Source organism: Pongo pygmaeus, chromosome 14, assembly GCF_028885625.2.
Source record: "Pongo pygmaeus isolate AG05252 chromosome 14, NHGRI_mPonPyg2-v2.0_pri, whole genome shotgun sequence".
Taxonomy (NCBI): Eukaryota; Metazoa; Chordata; class Mammalia; order Primates; family Hominidae; genus Pongo; species Pongo pygmaeus.
The window spans coordinates 120,628,807-120,651,665 of record NC_072387.2 but is presented as its reverse complement, the minus strand read 5'-3'; the positions used below and the strand labels follow the sequence as shown (position 1 = coordinate 120,651,665).

The 22,859-nt window shown below is 51.1% G+C and overlaps 1 protein-coding gene across 5 annotated transcripts in view; it reads left to right on the top strand.

Annotated features, from left to right (window-relative positions):
* The window catches only part of CARS2 (cysteinyl-tRNA synthetase 2, mitochondrial), a 73,246-nt gene extending 51,744 nt beyond the window's left edge, over nucleotides 1–21,502 (top strand). For 2 of the 5 annotated variants that reach the window (XM_063651148.1, XM_054445863.2), the window contains 6 exons: nucleotides 11,754–11,820; nucleotides 15,720–15,858; nucleotides 16,822–16,945; nucleotides 18,306–18,527; nucleotides 20,357–20,563; nucleotides 21,306–21,502. In XM_063651148.1, the coding sequence (XP_063507218.1) occupies nucleotides 11,754–11,820; nucleotides 15,720–15,858; nucleotides 16,822–16,945; nucleotides 18,306–18,527; nucleotides 20,357–20,563; nucleotides 21,306–21,377 (831 nt within the window). In that variant the 3' untranslated portion in view covers nucleotides 21,378–21,502. The remainder of the gene's footprint in view (nucleotides 1–11,753; nucleotides 11,821–15,719; nucleotides 15,859–16,821; nucleotides 16,946–18,305; nucleotides 18,528–20,356; nucleotides 20,564–21,305) is intronic. The other 3 variants (XM_054445862.2, XM_054445864.2, XM_054445865.2) reach the window with 3 other exon arrangements.
* The last annotated feature ends 1,357 nt before the right edge of the window (nucleotides 21,503–22,859 follow it).

Sequence of the window (22,859 nt, the reverse complement as noted above, 5' to 3'; positions counted from 1 at the left end):
GTAGGATCTTTTTCCCCTACTCAGCTTAGATTCTTTCACCGGGGAGCCTAAATTAAATTAGTAAATTAGACTGGCCAAAGACAGATTAGCAAGAGAAAAACAAAGAGAAATGTATTAGAGCGTGCGTGGCACACGTGGAGGTGGAGCACAGGGTTGCATGACACAGAGGAGGGTCAGAGCCCAGCCACGGGGTTGCATGACGCAGAGGGGGTCCAAACCCAGCCACCGGGTTGCATGGTACAGAGCGGGGTCGGAGCCTAGCTATGGGGTTGCGTGACGCAGAAGGGGGTCAGAGCCCAGCCACAGGGTTGCATGGTGCAGAAGGGGGCCAGAGCCCGGCCACAGGGTTGCATGATGCAGGGGGTGCTGGAGCCCGGCCACGGGGTTGCATGATGTGTGTGGGGGGGGTCAGAGCCCGGCCACGGGGTTGCATGATGCAGGGGGGGTCGGAGCCCGGCCACGGGGTTGCATGACGCAGAGGGGGATTGGCCACGGGGTTGCATAACGCAGAGGGGGGTCGGAGCCCGGCTACGGGGTTGCATGACACAGAGGAGGGGTCAGAGCCTGGCCACGGGGTTGCATGACGCAGAGGGGGGTCCGAACCCAGCCATGGGGTTGCATGGTGCAGAGGGGGTCGGAGCCCGGCCACTGCAGGGACCTTGCTTTATTGAGCTTCACTTTACCGCACTTCGCAGATGCTGTGTCTTTACAGATTGAAGGTTTGTGGCAGCCCTGCACCGAGCAAATCTGTTGGCACAATTTGCCAACAGCATGTTCTCACTTTGTTTCTGTGTGTCATGTTTGGGTAATTCTTGCATTATTTCAAAGTTTCTCATTATTAAATCTGTTATGGTGATCTGTGGCCAGTGATCTCTGATGTTACTGTTGTAATTGTTTTGGGGCTCCATGAACCACATCGATGGAAGACAGAACTTAGTATGTGTTGTGCATGTTCTGACTGCTCCACCAACTGTCCATTCCCTTAAATCTGCCCCTCTTTGGGCTCCCCTATTCCCTGCGACACAACAATATTGAAATTGGGCCAGTTACTAGCCCTACAGTGGCCTCTAAGTGTTCAAGTGAAAGGAAGAGTCACACATCTCTCACTTTCCATCAAAAGCTAGAAATGCTTAAGCTTAATGAGGAGGGTATGTCAAAAGCTGAGACAGGCTGAAAGCTAAGCCTCTTGCACCAAATATTTAGCCAAGTTATGAATGCAAAGGAAAAGTTCTTGAAGGAAATCAAAAGTGCTATTCTAGCGAACACACAAATGATTAGCAAGCAAAACAGCCTTATTGCTGATAATGGAGAAAGTTTGAGTGGTCTGGATGGAGAAGATCAAACCAGCCACAACATTCCTGTAAGCCACAGCCTAATCTGGAACAAGGCCCTAGATTTTTTCAGTTCTATGAAGGCTGAGAGAGATGAGAAAGCTGCAAAGAAAAGTTGGAAGCTAGCAGGGGTTGGTTTGTGAGGTTGAAGGAAAGAATTCATGTCCATAATATAAAACTACAAAGTGAAGCAGCAAGTACCGATGGAGAAGCTGCAGCAAGTTATCCAGAAGACCTAGCTAAAATAAGTGATGAAGGTGGCCACAGTAAACAGCAGATCTTTCTAATGTAGATGAAACAGCCTTCTGTTGGAAGAAGATGCTGTCTAGGACTTTTGTAGCTAGAAAGAAGTCAATGGCTGGCTTCAGAGCTTCAAAGGACAGGCTGACTGTTGTTAGGGGCTAATGCAGCTGATGACTTTAAGTTGAAGCCAGCGCTCATTGACAATTCAAAAAATCCTAGGGCCCTTGAGAATTATGCTAAGTCGGCTGGGTGCAGTGGCTCACGCTTGTAATCCCAGCACTTTGGCGGGCCCAGGTGGGCGTATCATGAGGTCAGGAGTTCGAGACCAGCCTGGCCAACACAGTGAAACCCTGTCTCTACTAAAAATACAAAAATCAGCTGGGCATGGTGGTGGGTGCCTGTAATCTCAGCTACTTGGGAGGCTGAGGCAAGAGAACTGCTTGAACCCAGGAGGCGGAGGTTGCAGTGAGCCAAGATTGTGCCACTGCACTCCAGCCTGGGCGACAGCTATACTCCATCTCAAAAAAAAAAAAAAAAAAAAAAAAAGATTTATGCTAAGTGTACGCTCCCTGTGCTGTATACGTGGAATATCAAAGCCTGTATGACAGCACATCCATTTACAGCATGGTTTACTGAATATTTGAAGCCCACTGTTGAGACCTACTGCTCAGAAGAAAGGATTCCTTTCCAAATATTGACAGTGCACCTGGTCATCCAGGAGCTTTGATGGAGACATACAGTGAGAGTAATATTGTTTTTATGCTGCTAACAGAACATTCTGCAGCCCATTGATCAAGGAATAATTTCAACTTTTAAATCTTACTATTTAAGAAAAATAGTTCATAAGGCTATAGCTGCCGTAGATAGTGATTCCTCTGATGGAGCTGGGCAAAGTAAATTGGAAACCTTCTGGAAAGGATTCACCGTTCTAGATGCCAGTAAGAACATGTATGATTGATGAGAATAGGCCAAAATATTAACATTAACAGGAGTTTGAAAGAAGTTAAGTCCAACTCTCATGGTTGACTTTGAGGGGTTCAGGACATCATTGGAGGAAGTCACTGCATATATGGTGGGAATAGCAAGAGAACTATTGAAATTAGAAATGGATCCTGGAGATGTGACTGAACTGCTGCAACCTCATGATAAAAGTTGAACAAACGAGGAGTTGCTTCTTATGAATGAGCAAAGAAAGTGGTTTCTTGAGATGGAATCTACTCCTGGTGAAGATGCTGTGGACATTGTTGAAATGACAACAAAGGATTTAGACAATTGCATACATTTAGTTGATAAAGCAATGGCAGGGTTTGAGAGGATTGGCTCCAATTTTGAAAGATATTCTGCCATGGGTAAAATGCTATCAAACATTGGATGCTACAGAGAAATCTTTCATGAAAGGAAGAGTCAATTGATGGCACAGACTTCATTATTGTCTTGTTTTAAGAAATTGCCACAGTAACTCAGCCTTCATCAACCACTACCTTGATCAGTCAGCAGCCATAATATTGAATCAAAACCTTCCACCAGCAAAAAGATGACTCACTGAAGGCTCATGATTGTTAGCATTTTTGTTAGCAATAAAATATTTTTTCATTAAGGTATGTACATTGTTCTTTCAGACATAATGTTATTATATACTTAATAGACTGCAGTATAATAGTGTAAACATAACTTTTATATGCACTGGGAAACCAGAAAATATGTGTGCCTTGCTTTATTGTGATATTCACTTTATCGTGGTGGTCTGGAACCAACCCCTCAGTATGTCTGAGGTCTGCCTGTGAACCATGCTAGGCCAAACAAAAAAAAAAAGGAGATTTAGGCTTGAGGAGGGGCAGGCAGGTTTTGGGAGGGTGACTAGGAAAAGTGATAAACAAGGATTGTTGAGTAAAATTTGTTTTGCAGATTGAGCCTCTCTATTGAGAGTTGTTAGGGAGTCCTTACCCTGCTACAGCAGGACACATCTTTTACAACTGGGAGCTTTGTTTACAAGGAAAACTTGCACCCTGTTTTTAGAGCATTTCCTGCATCTGCTTGTTCTCAGTGGTCTTTAGCTCAAAATAATCTGTATGCCAGGGAGGCATATTCGGGGCTGGCGGGCTGTGGTACCCTTCAGGGGCTTTATCTGTGTTTATGGGAGTGGTGAGCATGTGTGCGTGTGCACATTTGTGTGAGCATGTGTGTACATGCACGCCTGTATATAATGCTTGTTATTGACCATTAGAAAATACATTGAAGACATCATGACACTTCTCTATTCTGTAACCAACTCCTAAAAATAAGGATGCTTTCCTACATAATCCAAACACCTAAAAAGTTAGCAGTAATTTCTTAATATTATCTAGTCTGTAGTCTGTTTTTCTTTTTTTTTTTTTGTTTTTTTGTTTTTTTGTTTGTCTCACTATCACCCAGGCTGGAGTACAGTGGCGTGATCTCAGCTTACTGCAACCTCCACCTCCCGGGCTCAAATGATCCTCCTGCCTCAGCCTCCCGAGTAGCTGGGATTATAGGTGCACACCACCATGCCTGGCTAATTTTTGTTTTGTTTTGTTTAGTAGAGACAGGGTTTCACCATGTTGGCCAAGCTGGTCTCGAACTCCTGACCTCAGGTAATCCACCTGCCTCAGCCTCCCAAAGTGCTGGGATCACAGGCATGAGTCACCGCACCTGGCCTGTTTTCTCCAGTTATCCCCAAAATGTGTTTTATACTTTTATTTTTAAACGAGGAGTTGATCAAGGTTCATGTGTTGCATTTGTATGTTGTGTCTTTTTAGGGTTTTTTAAAATGTGGTTAAAAAAACCACGTAACATAAAAGTTATCATCTTAACCATACAGTTCAGTAGCGTTAATATGGCCACATTGTTATGCAACAGATCTCTAGAATTTTTTCATCTTGTAAAACCAAAACTGTGGACTCACTGAACAACTTCCCATTTCCCCTTTCCCCAGGCCTTGGCAACAACCCTTCTACTTTCTGTTTCCATGATTTTGGCTGCTCTAGATCTCATGTAAGTGGACTGGCTTATTTCACTTAGCATGGTGTCCTCGAGATTCACCTATGCTATATTCCATGTCAAAATGTCCTTCCTTTAGGCTGAATTATATTTCATTGTCCTTTCTAGGTTTCTAATCTAATCTACAGCAGTCTTTCTCCTTTTATTTTTCCTGTGGTGTTGACTTTTTGATGAGATTGGGCCACTTGTCTTGTTGAACATCCCACATTTTGGATTTGTCTGTTTCGTTGGGTTGTCATTTAGCTTGTTCTTCTATCTCCTGTAGTTCTTTTCACGGGAAGTGAGGGTTAAAGGGTCAGTTTGATCCAGGTAGAAGCTTTTTGGCAGGAATACCTTGTAGTTGATGCTGTGAACTCACAGTGCATTCCCTGGGGACTGCAAGGTCAGGTATGCCCTACAATTCATGATGGTGAGTTTTACCATTTGTTAAGGAATGACTACCAGATCCCTCTATTGCAGAGTTTATTTTCTTCTTATGAATATTAAGCATCTGAGAGGTGGCATGCTGTGTGGTAATTTGTTTCCTAATAACCTTCCACCCTATGGTTTAGAGGCTTCACTTTGATCACGTATTTCATTGGTTATTGCAAAGTCATGGTTGTCTAATTGTTCCTTCTTTTACATTTATTAGTTGGCATTCCTCTTAAAGAAAAGAGTTTTGTCTTTCTTTTTTTAGTAGACAGAGTCATTGATTTATATTTATTTAGTATATTGTCAATTCAGTCATTATCTTTTGGGTGTTGAAATCATCCCAGATTTAGCCAGGGAGGGCTCTTCTGACTGGCTCCGGTCCCCCAGGGACAGGCCCCTCGGCCTCTGTTGTGCTCCTGCACCTGCCTGCCTTTTGCTTTCCTACCCAGACCTGCCGTTTCTCCAAGCAGCATCCCTGCCTTTGAGGGGAAATGGGATTTTGAAGGCAAGATTTGGGTACTGCGATGTTGATTGCTACTGGAGTGACACTGCGTCTAGGCTTTGTCAGGGGTCAGAGCTAAGGGAGAGGGAGATAAACCTGCACGTACAAAATAGATTCCTTATTTAGGTTTTGATATATCCAAATAAAATTTAATATCACAGGGCTTTTTAGTTTTAGCTCTTTATTTTCCTCTCTTACTAAACATCTTATAAGAGCATATCAACTTTTTGTTTTATCTTAAAATACACACAAAATAAATTTTAAAACTTAATACTAATATTACCATTAACAGTAAAACTATTGAGTAAAACTTAAGCCTTCTTTTTTATTTCTTTTTAAACTAATAGCTTTATTGAAATATAACGCACATACTATATAAGTATACTATTTAAATGGTACTGCTTAGTGGTTTGTAGGATATTCGCAGTTGTGAAACCATCACCACTATCTAAGAATTTTTTTTTTTTTCTTTTTGAGACGGAGTCTCGCTCTGTCACCCAGGCTGGAGTGCAGTGGCACAATCTTGGCTCACTGGAAGCTCCGCCTCCCGGGTTCACGCCATTCTCCTGCCTCAGCCTCCCGAGTAGCTGGGACTACAGGTGCCCGCCACGATGCCCGGCTAATTTTTTGTATTTTTAGTAGAGACAGGGTTTCACCATGTTAGCCAGGCTGGTCTCGATCTCCTGACCTTGTGATCCACCCGCCTTGGCCTCCCAAAGTGCTGGGCTTACAGGCGTGAGCCACCGCGCCCAGCCTCTAAGAACGTTTTTATCACCGCAAAAAGAAACGCCACATCCATGGGCCATCACTTCTCACTCCCACCTCCTCCCAGCCCCTGACAGCCACTCATCTACTTTCTGTTTCTGTGATTCACCTATTCTGGACTTAAATTTCTTTTTCTTGTAGACTGCATCCCACTAAAGCTCTGTGGTCTGAACATATACTCGCAGTGTGTAATGATCTCCTTTCATTAACACAAGAGGTTCATTTGTTCTCTTTGTTTCCAGTGTGATGGTCTCTCTTCCCCTTTCCAATTCACTTTTTGTTTGTCTTTTTTGAGAGAGTCTTGCTCTGTCGCCCAGGCTGGAGTACAGTGGCGTGATCTCAGCTCACTGCAACTTCTGCCTCCCAGGTTCAAGCGATTCTCATGCTTCAGCCTCCCAAGTAGCTGGGATTACAGGCCTACACCACCACACCCAGCTAATTTTTGTATTTTTAGTGGAGATGGGGTTTCACCATGTTGGCCAGGCTGGTCTTGAACTCCTGACCTCAGGTTCACCTGCCTCGGCCTCCCAAAGTGCTGGGATTACAGGCATGAGCCACTGCATCCGGTCCCAATTTACTTTTATTTGTCGTATCTGTGAAACATTTGCAGGGTTCAGCATTAACACTAAAGACAGCATGGAGAAGGCTGGCCTGGAGTCCGCCTGCACCCATTCCCTCCCCAGCAGCCACAGTTGTGTTCTCTGTTTTGGATTCGCCTTCCTGTGTTCCGTTATACACGATAGGCCAATACACATCAACCTTTCTCCTCTGTCTCATTCATGAGGCAGTGTCGTATGCGTGCCGCGTTTTCCCTAACAATTTAAGTGAGGTTTTAATTTGATTATAGACGTGATGGGTTTAATTGCAGAAAGTTTGAAAACTGCAGACAAGACAGAGAAGCACACAGTAGAAAAATTCAAAGGTACTAAGTATGGAAAGCAGGCCTCCTGCCCGACCACGTTCACTGTTGCCTGGCTTCTCTCCTGAAGCAGCGGTTAGTTTTCTCGGAGCAGGTGTGTGTGTGCACACATCTCCCTGTAGCTGTGCTTCTCATCTTCTCTTCACACGCAGTGGTGTAGTTTTGCACTTGCTTGATTAGTCTCTCGGCCTCAGTCGGTTTTCTACCATATGGAGTTGGTTCATTCTTTCGAATGGCTGCGTAGTCCAGTGTGTGGGTGCAGCTTAATTAATTTAAAGAATCCCCTATTGATGGTCATTTAAATCCTACTGTATTTTCCACTCGGGCATGTGCATTTTAAATTTTCACAGACATTGCCATGTCTGCATTATTTTTAGCAGCCGCTTAGTGGCTCATGGCAGTGAGGCACCGTGATTTTATTTCCCTGTTGTTGGGCTTGTTTGTGAGACCTGTACTGTGCAGGCTGCAGTGCTGTGATGAATATCCTTTAGCTAAGTATCTGTGCACATCTAATGATTAGCGACTTGAGAAAAGTGCCTTGAGGTAGAATTGCACATCAGAGATACAGGCACATTCAGTATGTTTTGGATACAGCCCCTGGTGATTTTATCAATGAGTATGATTTACATTCCTACTGGCAGTAGATGAAAATGTCTGTTTCCCAGGTCTCTCCAGCATCAAATTAGACTTATAATCAGGTTACCTTTTTTCCTTTTTTTCTTTCTTTTTTTTTTTTTTTGAGAGAGGGTTTCGCTGTCACCCAGGCACCTGGTGCAGTGGCACCTGGTGCAGTCCTAGCTTACTGCAGCCTGGAACTCGTGGGCTCCAGCAAACCTCCCATTTCAGCCTCCTGAGGAGCTGGGACCACAGGCGTGCACTACCACACCTGCTAATTTTGTATTTTTTGTAGAGACGAAGTCTCACTGTGTTGCCCAGGCTGGTCTCAAACTCCTGGGCTCAAGCAATCCTCCTGCCTTAGCCTCACAAAGTGCTGGGATTACAGGTGTGACCCATGGCACCTGGCCCATTTTTCTTGTTAATTTGTGAAGAATGGCAACTAGATTTTAAATTTCTATGCCTTTGTCTATTTGCTGTGTTGATTTGTCTATATGTATTTACTGGTGATTTTTCATTTATATTTTTGGTAGCTCGCACCTACCCTCAGCCCATAGTTCCTTGGAGATGTTATTGCCCTACATCTTAAAAATACTTGCCACATTCCTGGTTTCTAGCATAAGACCCTTTTCCCGCCAGTCCTCTTTGTCTTGGAGACTATTGATAGATCTTTATAATAGCCTGGGTGAAAATCCAGTGCTTTCTGCGTAATGGAGGCCACAGTCCATGTAGAAAGAGCTCAACCCTGGAGCTCAGATAATGGTTTAAAACCTGCTTTCTAGTTATTATACCTCTCAAAGCAAGCTAGGGCCTGGCCCAGTAGAGAGGCTCTGGTGCCTGCTTCTGCCCAGGGGCTCCAGGGGTGTGTGCAGTGCTGGCATCATAGGAAGTCCCTCGGCAGCTGGCATGTGAACCCAGCGGGCTCCCTGTGAGTGTGCACCCTGTTACCTCGTGAGCTCACTGGGGCTCACGTGGCTTGTTACCGTCCCCACCTGAAGGCCGATCCGGTCCTCCGGCCTGGGCTCTGGGAGATTGCTTACCTCCTGGAGAGTTCCAGCACGAGCTTACACCGCCATCGCCACATTTTGCCTCTCAGGTAGCTGTGGCAGGTTGCACGGTGGAACCGGAGTAGTATAGAAACTTGCTGATGTCAGCCGGCCCAGAGCAGGAACACGCTAAAAAATTAATGTCCGTGAGCACCCACAGTATTCAAGAGTTTTCACATCATTGTCAGAATACTGTGTAATGAAGAAGTTATAATATGTTTCCCCTTTAGTCCATAGAAACTCAATGCTCTAGAAAGATTAGATTCCAGATTTCTGTTAGAACTACTATAGCTCGCTGCAGTAGCGCCCGCCCCCGCAAGTACAGGGAAGATAAGCCTTTAATGTTGTTGGAGTTTCAGAGAACTATTAGATTTGTGAAAACACACTGAGGCTAATTCTGCATGCGTTTACATTCTGAATGAGAGGAAAACCCCTTTGAGAGAAAGCCAGGGGAAATCCTTTTTGGAATGAAGTGGGGAGCGTGGAGCCTGCTTGTGAGTGGTGTTTCCACACCGAAATGTGGAGACCTAAATAGGGCGCAACCTGAACTGAAACGAGCAGGACATGGGCGTGTGCGTTAATTGGAACCACACCTCGGGTGAGGGAGGGTCTCAAATGAGCCTGCGAGTTGCGAATTAGAGGACCCAGGAATCATATTCTTTTTTTCACAATTTGGGAAGGAGCACCCAGGAGATGGACAGATGGAAATTGAATTCCAGTGTGATTACTGATGAATTACTGTTGGATTGGACAGGGGCTCTTCACACACACATGCACGCACGTGCGCAAACACACACACACACACACCCCAGCTCCCCCTCCCCACCCCAGGCCCCTGTGGCAGCCTGGTGAAGTCTGTGGACCCAGCCTTACAATTTGCTTTAAATACATAAAATACATAGGATCCCAGAGGCCGTGGATGATAACTGAAGTAGAGGAGCGGGGGCTCTGCTTGACTCAGCGGTTAGCTCAGCGTGGGTGGGGTCTGATGGCTGCCGTCCTCTCGTGTGATTTGTGGCGTGTGATGTCATCCCTGCGGGGTCACCTGTGGCAGCTGTGGCCACCATGCCAGGCTCTGTGCGTCCCGATGTGTTTGCTGCCTGCACTGACCATCGAAGGAAATACCCACTTCAGTGCAAGGCTGGCAGAAATAAACACATAACTGTGTAACCATCCCAGTTCACAGATCTCCCCGCCCTCCCGCCTTCTCTCTGTAGGCCCCTAGGAGGTCTGTGGACCCCAGGTTGAGCACCCCTGTGTTAGAACATTGGCCCAGCAGCTTTCTGATTAATGCCAGCCCACATGAGAATGCCCTTCACTGCCTCAGGCACAGGCAGACAGGAGTTGGGTTGTGGGGTGGGGGCTGAGCTCCTTCCTGGTGGAAGGCAGACCAGACCCGCTCCATCCTCTGAAGGGACTGAGCCCCGGAGGCAGGTGAAGCAGTGTCCTCCTCCTTCCAGCTCAGCAGTCCAGGGAGCCCCCTCCTTCCTACCAGGTGGGCGAGGCCGCTGCAGCCTGCAGCAGGGACAGTCCCTTCTACCCCAAGATGCTCTTCAGTTGTGTTTGTTTTGCTCTCAGTAGGGCTGTTGAGCAGCATGGCCTTAGACCAGTCTTTTATGCCTTATAAAATACCATGTGTTGTGATGCAGTATTTTGAGCTGGACTCCGCCGTTTCCGGCTCACTCTCCCTGGCAGCTCTGTGCTGCCACGACCACCCTGCAGAGGAAGTGAGTGTCTGAGCTCTGAGGAGCGGGTGCAGACTGCGGGTTGGTGTCAGCCCCTGTGCTGTGGGCTTGTGTTGCTGCCCATCAGCCTAGAGAAGAGGGGATGAGGTTTACCCGAGGGAGACGGAAACGCAGTCCTCACTCCAGCAAGGTCGGTGACAGCTTCCTGCGCAGAGGACAGGCATGGGGTGAGCCAGTTCTGTCTTCTGAGGTGGTGGCTGGAAAGGGGGCTTTGGTCAGAGCTACCACCATGTGCTGCAGATCCAGGCAAGGAGCCACTCGGGCTCCTGTCGGAGCGCGTCCCTGGCCAGGGGTGCAGCCGGAGCTCGGCTTGCTTTCTTGGGGCCACGGTGGAAGCCCAAGCTGGGCAGAGCCCTCTTCCTTCTCTCCCCCACTCATCTCATCCCATCTCTTAAAAGTAGCTGCCAGAGCTGAACCCTGAGCGCCCCACAGGAGGTTTTGCTGAGGGCTGCACTGCTTTTGCAGTGCCTCTAATGCCTCTCCTAAGCTTCCTCATGTAGAAAGCTCCACTTCTTTCTGGACAAACGTTTTCTAAATGATCTATAGGAGGATACCGGTTGGGTTCTGAGTTTTACTTACGTTTAATCAGAAGCTGGGTGGTTTAGTCTTCAAGAGACAGACTTAGCGCATGCTTTAGCCCAGTGTTTATGAGAACTGTGCCGCCAAATAGGATGAGTGATGCTGTTGCCCCTTGGCTGGGCTGAGCCGGGGAGGTCAGCCGGGTCTGACGTTAACTGCAAGCTTCTCCTGGGGGCCCGCAGGCAGCCAGAGCTGGTGTGCCTCCCGCCACCTACCTGGTCTCTTCCTGAGCACAGCATTGCTCCATGCTGTCCGTCCCACGTCCCTGTCGTGTAGAAAGAGAGCCCAGGCTGAGCACAGGACACACTCCTCCTGGAGCCTGTGCAGGTGCAGATTTTCAGGGCAAACCGGCTTTCTCTTCTCGCTCTTTCCACGAATGCTGACATCAAATGTGGAAAGTTCAGTGAGGAAATCACCAGGAAACAGGTGGTAATTGTGAGTTTGGAGGGCTCATTTTCATCAAGATTCCTGATTTCTTGATAGGTAGAGATAACTTATGTAATTATAGTAAGTAACATATTCTCTGAACAGTGTGAAGTGTAAAAGCAAAGCCTCGTGACTGCCTGTCTCTCGCTTTACCAGGACTTTCTGAAGACCTTTTCTCCTGATGTCTTCCGGTTCTTCTGCCTGCGGAGCAGCTACCGCTCAGGTGAGCTGAGCACACATGGAGTGGACTCCTCCCCAGCTTGGAGACAGTCATTCTGACAGGACTGAGAACAGCAAAATGCAGGCCAGAGAATAAGCAGAACCTTGTGAGTGAGGCTGCTTTGCGCCTTACGGTTCGGGTTGAGAGCGAACCCAGAGGACGAGGGCTCCCAGTGCCAGTCCGGCCTCAGCCCGTAGTGGATATGGGCTTCCTCGTCAAGCTCGAGTCCTCTCCACTCCTTCTCTGTGGGTCTGGACAAATCGTGAACCCGCAGCACCTTAGCTTCCTGCTGTGTGAACTGGGAGATTGGAAGGGGCCAGCCTGGCACGGCCCCTGAACATGGGAGCCCTCAAACGTGACCCTGCCTGTCCTGCCCAGGGACAGCACTTCCCCGAACAGTGTGTAGCAGAGCGAGGTCTCCTGGATGGGTGACGACGGTCCCTCCCATGCTGCACAGTTGCCTGCTGCCCCGGGCTAGGCTCTTGGCCAGGAGTTGTCTGGCACTGGCCTGGCATGGTGGCTCACGTGTATGATCCCAGCACTTTGGGAGGCCTAGGCTGGCAGATGTTTTGAGTCAGGAGTTTGAGACCTGCCTGGGCAACATAGTGAGATCTTATCTGTACAAAAAATACAAAAGGCCTGGCACGATGGCTCACGCCTGTGATCTCAACACTTTGGGAGGCTGAGGCAGGTGAATCACTTGAGGTCAGGAGTTCGAGACCAGTTTGGCCAGCATGGTGAAACCCCGTCTCTCCTAAAAATACAAAAATTAGCCAGGCATGGCGATGTGTGCCTGTAATCCCAGCTACTCAGGAGGGTGAGGCAGGAGAATTGCTTGAACCTGGGAGGCAGAGGCTGCAGTGAGCCATGATCATGCCACTGCTCTCTAGCCTGGGCAGCTGAGCAAGACTCCATCTGAAAAAAATACAAAAAATTGGCTTGGTGGCATGCACCTGTAATCTCAGCTACTCGGGAGGCTGAGGCAGGAGAATCACTTCAACCCAGGAGGCGGAGGTGCAGTGAGCTGAGATCGCACCACTGCACTCCAGCCTGGGTAACAGAGCAAGATCCTGTCTCAAAAAAAGAAAAAAAAGAAGTTGTTATCCAGAGCTGCATCCCTGGTGGCGAGTGAAGGCTGGGGACAGCGGTACCGCCCTGCTTGGCTTGACCGCCTAACTGGCAGTAAGGTCCCAGTGTATGGCTAGTGCTACAGGAGCAGGGCCAGTGTCCTCTGGAGATGGTGACAGTTCCTTCCTGGTGAGCGAGGGTTGCTGTCCTGGCCTCTGGTATCCCCTCTGCTCCGTTGACACTGCTGAGGCCCTGGGCTGCTGCTGTTGTCATGCCACCTCCCTCTCCCACTTCTTGTCCCTCCTACGTAGCTCTCTTGCTCCAAATTGATGATTTCACCTTTTTAATGAAGACGATGGGGGTGGGGACATGCAGCTGAAACATAGTTTATTCTCATTCCCCCATTCGGTGAATCTATCTGGCCAGCACACTTTATGTCACACACAAAGCTTTGGTGGGTTTGGGTGAGCCCCTGGGCTGGTCCCATCCATCTCCCTCCCCTGTGCTGTGCCTGCAGAATTTCACCCGGGCTGCGGCCTGGCACAGGCCCCACCCGGCCTGCAGCTCTGTCAGCTTGAGTGGGGCACACAGACATCTGCACCTTTGACCACCGAAAGGCTACCTTGGGCCATGTCTTTATCCTGGCTCTGACGCCACGTTGTTGGCTTTCTACTGCAAACTCAGGTTTTCTGAGACGTGGTCTGAACCTCTCCCCTGGGTGGAACTGCAGTGCACCGGCCCAGGGGACCTGCGCTCACAGGCGCACGAGCTTGAAAAAGAAGTATCGCCAGCCTTGAGCTCGCCTGGCCTCGTGCAGGCATCTGTGTGTGGTGTGCACTTACGCGCGATGAAAACAGCCCAGCCATGCCATGAGAGGAAGAGTTGGGGAGGTGAATGGGCTGGAGAAACTGTTTCTGCCTGGCTCTGTGTTGCTGGAAACGGGCAGAGGCAGTGGAGATGAATCCCGTGTGCAAGCGCAGAGCTCTCTCCCCGGCTCATGCTTGCTCCCCTCGTGGCTGGGGGCTGTGGTCCTTTCAAAGCTGTTCCCTGCGGATCCCTTCCCAGGGGCTCTTTGCCCTCGGAAGCCTCTGCCCCCCTTCTCGCAGATTGTGGCAGGATTAGGGGCAGCACCTTGTATGACTGTCCTAATTGTGTGCAGTTCTTTTTGAGCTTTGAATACAAAGTTTGGTCTGAAAAGAGGCTTTCTGAAGCCTGGGCAGCTCTTTCAGGAACACATTCCCAGTGGGAATTTTGGGTGGGATTCAGCAGGCACCGATCTGCCGGTGAGGGATTTCTAGGAACACAAGGTTAGTCAGGACGTGGATCCCCACAGTGGACACGACTGCCCCACCCCCCCGAGGCCGGAGGTGGCCATGAGGAGCTGGGCCGTCTCTTGCTGTCTGAGCTTCTGTCCACGAATGGTGTGGGAGTTCAGGATCTTCCCAGACATGCTTTCTTCACCTTTGGGAAGATGGAAGGGGACGGTGGCGGCATCCCGTGCAGTCTGTGTTGCGCTGACACTTTGGAGAAGCGTCTCCCATCTGTAGAGCAGAATCCTCATTGGAGAAATGCAGCTGTCCTTGACCTTGAGGCAGAGGGCGTCTCCATGCTGGGCATCTGTCTGCCCCTCCCCATCTGGATGCCTCATCTTGCTGTATCATTAATGGTAATCTTATTCTAACAGCCTCCCATGCATCAACTCTATCAGTCCCCGAATATTATCTTTAAATTTTGTCAGATCGCTTTGTGGGTTTCTGGCTTTTTCTCTTTTCTATCAAGCTATTCAAAGCAAAAACTGAAAGTGAATTTGGAAAAAAAGGAAAAATGTTAAGTAAGATATTAGCCCTGGGGGAGGTTTTCACTGTGTTGCTTCCAGCTTGAAGCCATGTCTGATTTTGGAATTCTCGTTTTGAAGTCAGGACTTCTAGGCATGTTGAGATGTAATTTTCAGCATATGTGTCCAGATAGGCTCTTTTTATTCTTGTGGTTTTCAAAGAGCTGTTTGAAGCAGCACTCCTCAAAAGCATGGACTGTGGACTCAGACAGCCTAGGAAACAGAGTAGGCACGAGAAGGATCTAGAAATGTGTGGCTGGCTCTGCTGATATCCAAGGATATGTGATCATTGCAAAGCGATTCACTCCTGTTGTCTTACCCATCAGAATGCAGTAGACTAGAAACCACAAGAAATGAACAGATGTAAACAGAAACACTGGCCCCTCATCCAGGTGGCCTAAGAAACACCCTAAGACTCTAAAGCCAGGTTTGGGGACTGCTCCTCCCTTCCACTTTGGGCTCCTCATCCAGGTGGCCTAAGAAACATCCACAGACTCTAAAGCCAGGTCTGGGGACTGCTTCTCCCTCCCCCTTTGGGCTGTCCCATCACACACGGGTACTTTCCCCGGGGTGGGGGGGCTTCACTAGAGGTGCCTCTGACCCCAGGGCAGGGCTCCCTCTTTCCAGAGCCAGCCATTCATCCGCACCTCCATCCATCCAGGGCGGGGCTCCTTCTTTTCAGAGCCAGCCATTCATCCATACCTCCATCCATCCATCAGTGGAAATGCACCTCTTGGCTGGAAGCACTGGGAGCATGTCTCCACCGCCACCTTGTTCTCCCAGGGCAGGTGCCACTGAGCTGGGACAGACCCTGTGGTCTGTGCCCAGTGGGCCTAGGGACTCGCGGTCACTGGAGGGCAGTGAGGGCCACATGTCCCGCTCTCCGTGTGGTCCCTGGGTGGCAGTGCCCTCAGAGAACACTGTGATTCTGCTGGACCAGGGCAGGGGCAGGAGCACAGCATGGTGGGCACCGCCTCAGTGACCATCTCTTCCTCCTCAGCCATCGACTACAGCGACAGCGCCATGCTCCAAGCTCAGCAGCTGCTCCTGGGACTGGGCTCTTTCCTGGAGGACGCACGTGCCTACATGAAGGGGCAGCTGGCCTGCGGCTCCGTCAGGGAAGCGATGCTGTGGGAGAGGTAAGAGGCCCGCCTGGCACCCGGCGTGGCGCCCCTCCTGCGGCCTGCTGGGTGCTGCTGGTGGGCTCCTGAAGGTGAAGAGGGGCCCCCAGGAGACAGGGCACTGGACAGGAGGTTTGGGGTCAGGGACTTCCCAGAGAGGCCCCAGGAGACAGGGTGCTGGGCAGGAGGTGCAGGTGTGGGGTCAGGGGCTCCCCAGAGGCCACAGGAGACTGGGGGCTGGACAGGAGGTGTGGGGTCAGGGGCTCCCGAGATGTACCAGGGAGACAGCGCTGGGCAGGAAGTGTGCCTGGGGCCCTCGGGCTCTGAGCCCCCTGCTCAGAGTGGCTTTGGGCTCGGCTTCCCTGTGCGAGGAGCGGAGCTGCTCATCCCTCCCATTCCTGACTGTGAGGAGCCAAAAGCTATGAAACACACAGGCCTGGGCCCACAGCATCGCCTCCACTCCCCACGCATGGGTGTCCTGGGCAGCGCTGCACATTCATCCCGGCGTGCAGAGTCTTCCGTATGGTCTTGGTGATAACCCACCCCTGCCGCTTCAGCAGGGCAGGCAGCCAGTGGCCACATGAGGCTGAGATCCAGGAGCCCCGGGCTGGGCCTCCCCAACCTCTTTGTGAGTGGTTGGCCGCGCCGTCTCTCCCCCACCGAGTCTTCCTTGCCACTCCCCTCAATATCTATTGATTTTTAAAACCATCATGAAAATGCCCACATGTGTCTTGTGTGTTAAAATACAGTGTCACATGTGACCTCTGCTCTGGGACTTTTTCTTGGGGTAACATGACAGTTCGCAGTTGATGTTACATAATTTTCTGCTACTCAGGAACTCACAAGTCTTTGGGAATATGACCTAGAGAGAGTCCCCAAATTAGAGCCCCCAGCGTCTCTCCCTGGGGAAGGACTGGCGTGGGGGCCTCCTGGGGAGAGTGGAGCTCCCTCTGCTGCGACTGTTCTCTCCTCTTCCCTCAGGCTCTCCAGCACCAAGAGGGCCGTGAAGGCGGCCTTGGCAGATGACTTTGACACACCCAGGGTGGTTGATGCTATCCTGGGCCTTGCACACCACGGGAATGGACAGCTCAGGGCGTCCCCGAAGGTAGCTCAACGAGCAGGTGGCCTCGCGGTCCCGCTGCTGGGGGCATGGGTCGGGTCCTCTGGTGGATTTTTCTCACGTCGGCTGGGTGGCATCTCTGCTGATTTCGCCTCCCACAGCTTCTGTGGAGGGACTCATGGAACCTGAGTCTGCCACTGACACACGGGATGGCATCCAGCCTGGGGCTTGACCCTCCTGGGCCTCAGGGCCACCTGGGGAACAAGCTCTCAGGAGCCCCTGAGGCTAAGAAATTCTGTGTGCTTGATCCTCAGGGGACATATCTCATGTCCCCACTGCATTTGTGGCACCTTCCCAGAGAGCTTTTGTGGGGAACTTTTTAAGGAAAGACCCATTTACCCCAATGCACTGTAATGCAATCTGCACCCCAGTGTGATGACCACACCAAGCACCCAGGGGTCTGAGCCTGGATTCGTGGGTCACTGAAAGTGTTTGGCAGATGGGACAAAGACCGTGAAGGTGGCGGCAGGCTTTGGTTCCTGCACTTCTGAGGGTCTCCCTGCCAGGCCCTGGGAGGCGCTGCGTCGGGAGCCCTGTGACCTTTCATGACCCGGGAAGCCTAGGCTGTTCGTGCCTCTCCCACCTCTGGAAACACCTGTGGGTTCTGGCCACGTGCTCTGTTAGTTGAGCATCTCTGTGGAAGGCTCCATCCCTGGCTGCGTGCAGTGTTGGGTTTCAGAGCACCAGCAGGTGGGGCAGGGTGCCATGTGCCCTTGCCGGGTGCCTTCGGTCCAAATACTGCAGACGCGTAGGGCTCGCCTCTGAGGGGAGCAGGCACTTGAGTCACAGCTGGGTGCAGGAACAGGCTGCCCCGCACTGAAGGCAGCCAGGCCGGGCTGGGGCAGGTCCAGCAGCCAGGCTGCTCCTGCACGGGAGCTCCTCCTCCTCAGCCCGTCTGCAGCCTCCTGCCTTCACTGCAGCTGCTGCTGGCACTACCAGGCTGGCCCAGCTCTAGGGCAACAGGGGCCTCTTGTGGCAAGGGGCGGGGACAAGTAAAGAGGCTGGCTTTTGTCCTGCGCTTTTCCTTCCCAACCTTTGCAATTCTGGGGCACCTGCAAACTAAGGCTAGTGTCACACAAGGGTCTCTGTGCTTGGTGACTGACGTGAGCCACGTACCAGGATTTCCTCGTTTTCTCAGAAACCCAGCCCAGTGCCCACTCAGCCTCCACCTACCATGCACCACCTGCCATACTCTACAGTCATGCTTCACCCGCAAAGCCTGATGAGCTAGTCACCACCCACATGACTGATGGGTAAACTGAGGCACAAGAGAGTCCTCATGCACCTATAGTTGTATGGTCTGCAGTGAGGTAGCCGATGCCAGAGCTGTGTCCTCCCTCCATAGAAGCCAGGAGAAAGGCCAGACCGAAGTGACCTGCTGAAGCCTTTGTCTTTTGACATTGAATTCGGTTTGCCCACTGCCATCAAGACTGCTTTTAAGGAGCTTCCGCGGCATGATCTCTTACAGGAACCCGGAGGGCCGAGAAGTCCTGCTGTGTTTGGTGCCATCATCTCTTACTTTGAACAGTTTTTTGAAACTGTTGGAATTTCTCTGGCAAATCAACAGGTAGGTCCTATTATTTTAAATGCTTAATTCTGGAATTTTCTCCAGGTTGGGACAATAACCTTTACCCTTTTAACTTGGAATAGATCATTATGATGCCACACTAATGTATTTACCTGTTTAAAAACATGTTACTTTCCTGGAAAAATAAACACACTCAGAGCCAATACTTATTAATTGGAATTGCACAGTTCTACATCTGCAGTTGGCAAACTCTTGTGCGCAGAACCAGAGATGAGTCCATCTCAGCAACAGTGTCGCCAGCTCTGCACACACGTTTATGTTGAAAGACTCTCAGAATGTGCAGAAGTCACAGGCACAGTAAGAGAACATTGTTTCCTGACCCATTTGAGGGCAAGTTGGCGGCCTGAGCCCCCTTGCCTGGCGCATGTTTCATACGGACAGGACGGGCTCCCCGACAAGCACGAGTCACCTGCACCTTCCCAGCAAGGCTCACCCTGGCTGTGCAGTGAAGGTGGACGCTGCCAGGCTTCTCCACATTCCTTCTCTTCCCTTGTAACTCAAGAGCATTTTTGCAAAGAGACTTGGATCCTATGAAAATGTCCCCTTCCTTACCAGGCTCACCTGGAACTCGTTTATTGTATCAATACAGATTTGAGGTTTCCTGCCTTATTCTTAAAGTCCCCCACCATCACTTTGTATGTGGCTGACGGAGGCCCCTTGGAGCTGGCGCTGTGTCCCTGAACATCCCTGTCATTCTTTGCACACCCTTGTAGAATTCTCAGCACAAGGCGCTCTGGCTCTTTTGGGGTGTGGCTCAGCTGCTGCTGCCTGGACGGGGGATGCCACTCTAGACCAGCTGCCCGGCACCCCGAGGGTCCCGCTGCTTGGGACAGGGGCCCAAGCAGGTGTGCTGGAGGCCTGGCTCCAGGCCAAACACATCTCACTGGCTCTCAACAGAGAACTATAGTGTCTTTTCCAAGTTTGGCTCATTTGTATACCTGTTAATCACCTGGTAGACTTAGCTCCCCTTTCCGGCAGTCCGGCATCTGTTGCCAATCACATAAAAGTCGACTGGTGTGAGATGACCAAGTTTTTGCAATGTACATGTTCATTTTTAGGGGTGGCTTCCCAGAGTCTGTTTTGAGTAAGAAAAGTGGGATCTGGCCAAGCTCTGCCTAGCCCTTGTCAAAGATCTCTCATTCACCTTCCTCCAGCCACAAGGCCCAATGTCTGAGCCCACTCTGGACTCATTTTTGTAATAACAAAAATTGTCTTTTATTGTGGAAGCAATAACTGAGGGGTGTATGAGGTTTAAGTAGTTTGACACCAAGGAAAAATGTGTCTGTTTCTTATTTTACACACATGGATTTAACAAATAGGTACAGCTGCCCCTTCCACACTGTCCCAGGATCTATTCTCAGTGGGAGGACAGCGCGAGGCCTTCTGCGCAAATCCCGTCCTCAGCACCTGAGGCTGTGAATCTCAGACCATTTGCCGAAACACGCGTGTGCAAGCACTCAGTCGCTGCCCCTCAGCCTCATCCTCAGGTTGCTTGATACCTCGGCCACAATTGCGTGGGGTCTGGAACCCAGGGAGCGCTTGTGTTCAGGGCGGAGTGGGGTGCAGCCCCCAGCCCTTTCTTCCAACTCCTAAGTGAGCATCACGCAGCCTTGCTTGAACGACAGATGCTCAGAGTTGAGAGTGGAGATTTGCCCAGAGCCCAGCGCTTGCGGGCTGTACCCATCCCTGCCAGACCCAGAAAGAGGCCCAGCTGGGCTGGGTGGGTCTCGGCCCAGAGCCCAACCATGGGGTGGGGAGGGAGGCATCCACAGTCTCCAGGGGATGTAACCGTGCCCTGCTGGCTTCAGTGCGTTTCAGGAGACGGCAGCGAGGCTACCTTGCATGGTGTGGTGGACGAGCTGGTGCGGTTCCGGCAGAAGGTCCGGCAGTTTGTGCTGGCCATGCCCGAGGCCACGGGGGACGCCCGGCGGCAGCAGCTCCTAGAAAGGCAGCCCCTGCTGGAGGCATGCGACACCCTGCGCCGGGGCCTGACTGCCCACGGCATCAACATCAAGGTGAGTGCCGCACCCAGGTCAGGGACATCACCCCAGGAGCCGAGTGGATGAGACCTACCTGGTCTCAAACAGGTAGGTGTCACACAGACGTGGGGCCGTCAGAGGCCCAGACATCCCCCGTGACCATGCTTTTTTTTTTGAGACGGAGTTTCACTCTTGTCACCCAGGCTGGAGTGCAATGGCGTGATCTCGGCTCACCACAACGTCTGCCTGTCTCCCAGGTTCAAGGGATTCTCCTGCCTCAGCCTCCTGAGTAGCTGGGATTACAGGCATGCACTCCCACGCTCGGCTGATTTTTTATTTTTAGTAGAGACGGGTTTTCTCCATGTGGGTCAGGCTAGTCTCAAACTGCCGACCTCCAGTGATCCTCCTGCCTCAGCCTCCCAAGGTGCTGGGATTACAGGCGTGAGGCACCGCGCCTGGCCTGTGCTTCTTTCTGAGTAGAGAAACTGCCCCCCCCCATGAAAAATGAGGTGGGAGGGCATGAGGGAGGGGCCAAGTTGGCTGGAGGGGACGCTGAGCACGGGGACGTGGGTCCTGCTCGGCCCCCGCCACCTCCTGCAGGTGCCGCACAGCTCCTGGCCTTCTGCTGGAGGTAGCGGGGCCCTTTCTAAGCACCCGGCAAGCTTTTTGGGACAGGCCGGTGAGGGAACAGGCACTCTGAACCTGATTACGCCCATCAGCCCCCTGTGCCACGTGATGTGGTGTCTGTTCAGAGTTGGACCTCACTCTTCTTCTCCAGGACAGAAGTAGTACAACATCCACGTGGGAACTGCTGGATCAAAGGACAAAAAAACAAAAATCAGCGGGCTGAGGATGGAGCACAGCCACGAACCTGCTCACGACAAGACGCACCCATGCTCCTCACAGTCAAGGCTTTATGTTAAAGCTTCCTGTCGGGGCTGCTAGGTCAGCATTAAAGTAAGGCAACCAACAGTGTCCCACTGGCGTCTGTTAGTCACTGAGCCTAAACACTCACTGCGTTCTGTGGCTACAGACTCACCGTTGATTGAGTGAAGTGGTGTCAGACATTCAGTAGCATCCGGCAGCACATGAGCCTGTGCGTGAGACCTGCTGGCCCTGTGCCCAGGGAACAAACACAGGAACAGAAGAGCAGGGACCCTGGGAGGCAGCAGGATGCAGCCTGTTACCTCCTGAGGGAGGGGCTGGGGATGGGTGAGGTGGGTGGGCCACACAGCAGCACAGTCTGAAGCAGAGGTGGGACGCCAGGCAATGCTAACCCCGGGACACCCTCCCCCAGCAAGAACGCAATCTTATGTTTTTTCTCTGAGTACAAAAGTAACGTATTCACCATAGAAAAAATGCAGCTGAGAACCCGTCTGCAGTCCCACTGCAGTTAACATCCTGACAGCCGCAGGCCGTCTTGGTGGCCATGGTCTGTGCAGAGCAGTGATGGGGTCAAGCTGGGCCAGGGAAAGGTTGGTTCCGGAGGAGTCAGGGCAGCCAGGCTGAAAGCCAGCTGGCGAGGTGTGACAGACAGGATTCCTGAGCGAGAGGTGGCGGCCAGCGCACGGCAGGCTGCCTGGGTTACAGGACCGGTGGCCTTCTGAAGCACCTGCCTTGCCCCTGATCTCGCCTTTCTGTGGTAAGTCCAGCGCCACAGTTGTCAGTGACTCAGCAGGGTGACCCCTCTCCATTCTTCCCGCTCGCAGACCCTGGGCCAGGCCTCTCCCTGTCGCACTGGCATCTCTGAATCCCAAGGGCACAGGCAACAGCGGGACCCGTGACTGGGCATACAGCCTTGCTCATCGTTTAACCGTGACCCTGAGGTACAGGTCTCCTGTCTACAGTTCAGAAGTCACTCACCTAGAAAATCACCCTAGTAAAGCTACCCACATAGAAAAAGTCCCCAGAGGGCTCCTTACAATGAGGCATCTCGACAGGGCTGCTCAGTACTGGGGCACTCTGTCCCCCACAGCCAGGCCACTGCCTCACGGGCCGCCCACCCACCCACACACACTTTCCCCTTGCTGTCCTGGTCCAGGGAAGCTCCTGGGAGCGTGTCTGGCTGGAGCGAGTGCATGAAATACGTGGGTTTGAGAAAGAACAGGGAAGCAATGAGCTGCTCGTAAAAAACTCATTCTCTCCTTTAAGCAAAGGGATGTTTTACTTAGAACAAAAATTTAGTAACAAAAACCATACAAATAGTTCCTGTGACTGCTGAATCGTATTTCCTAAGGAAAGAAGGGGCTGCCTTGGGCTTATCCTTCAAGGCCAATCTCACACAGACAGGCTTAGATATTTTTATCTCCCAGGTATCTCACAATATCCTCAC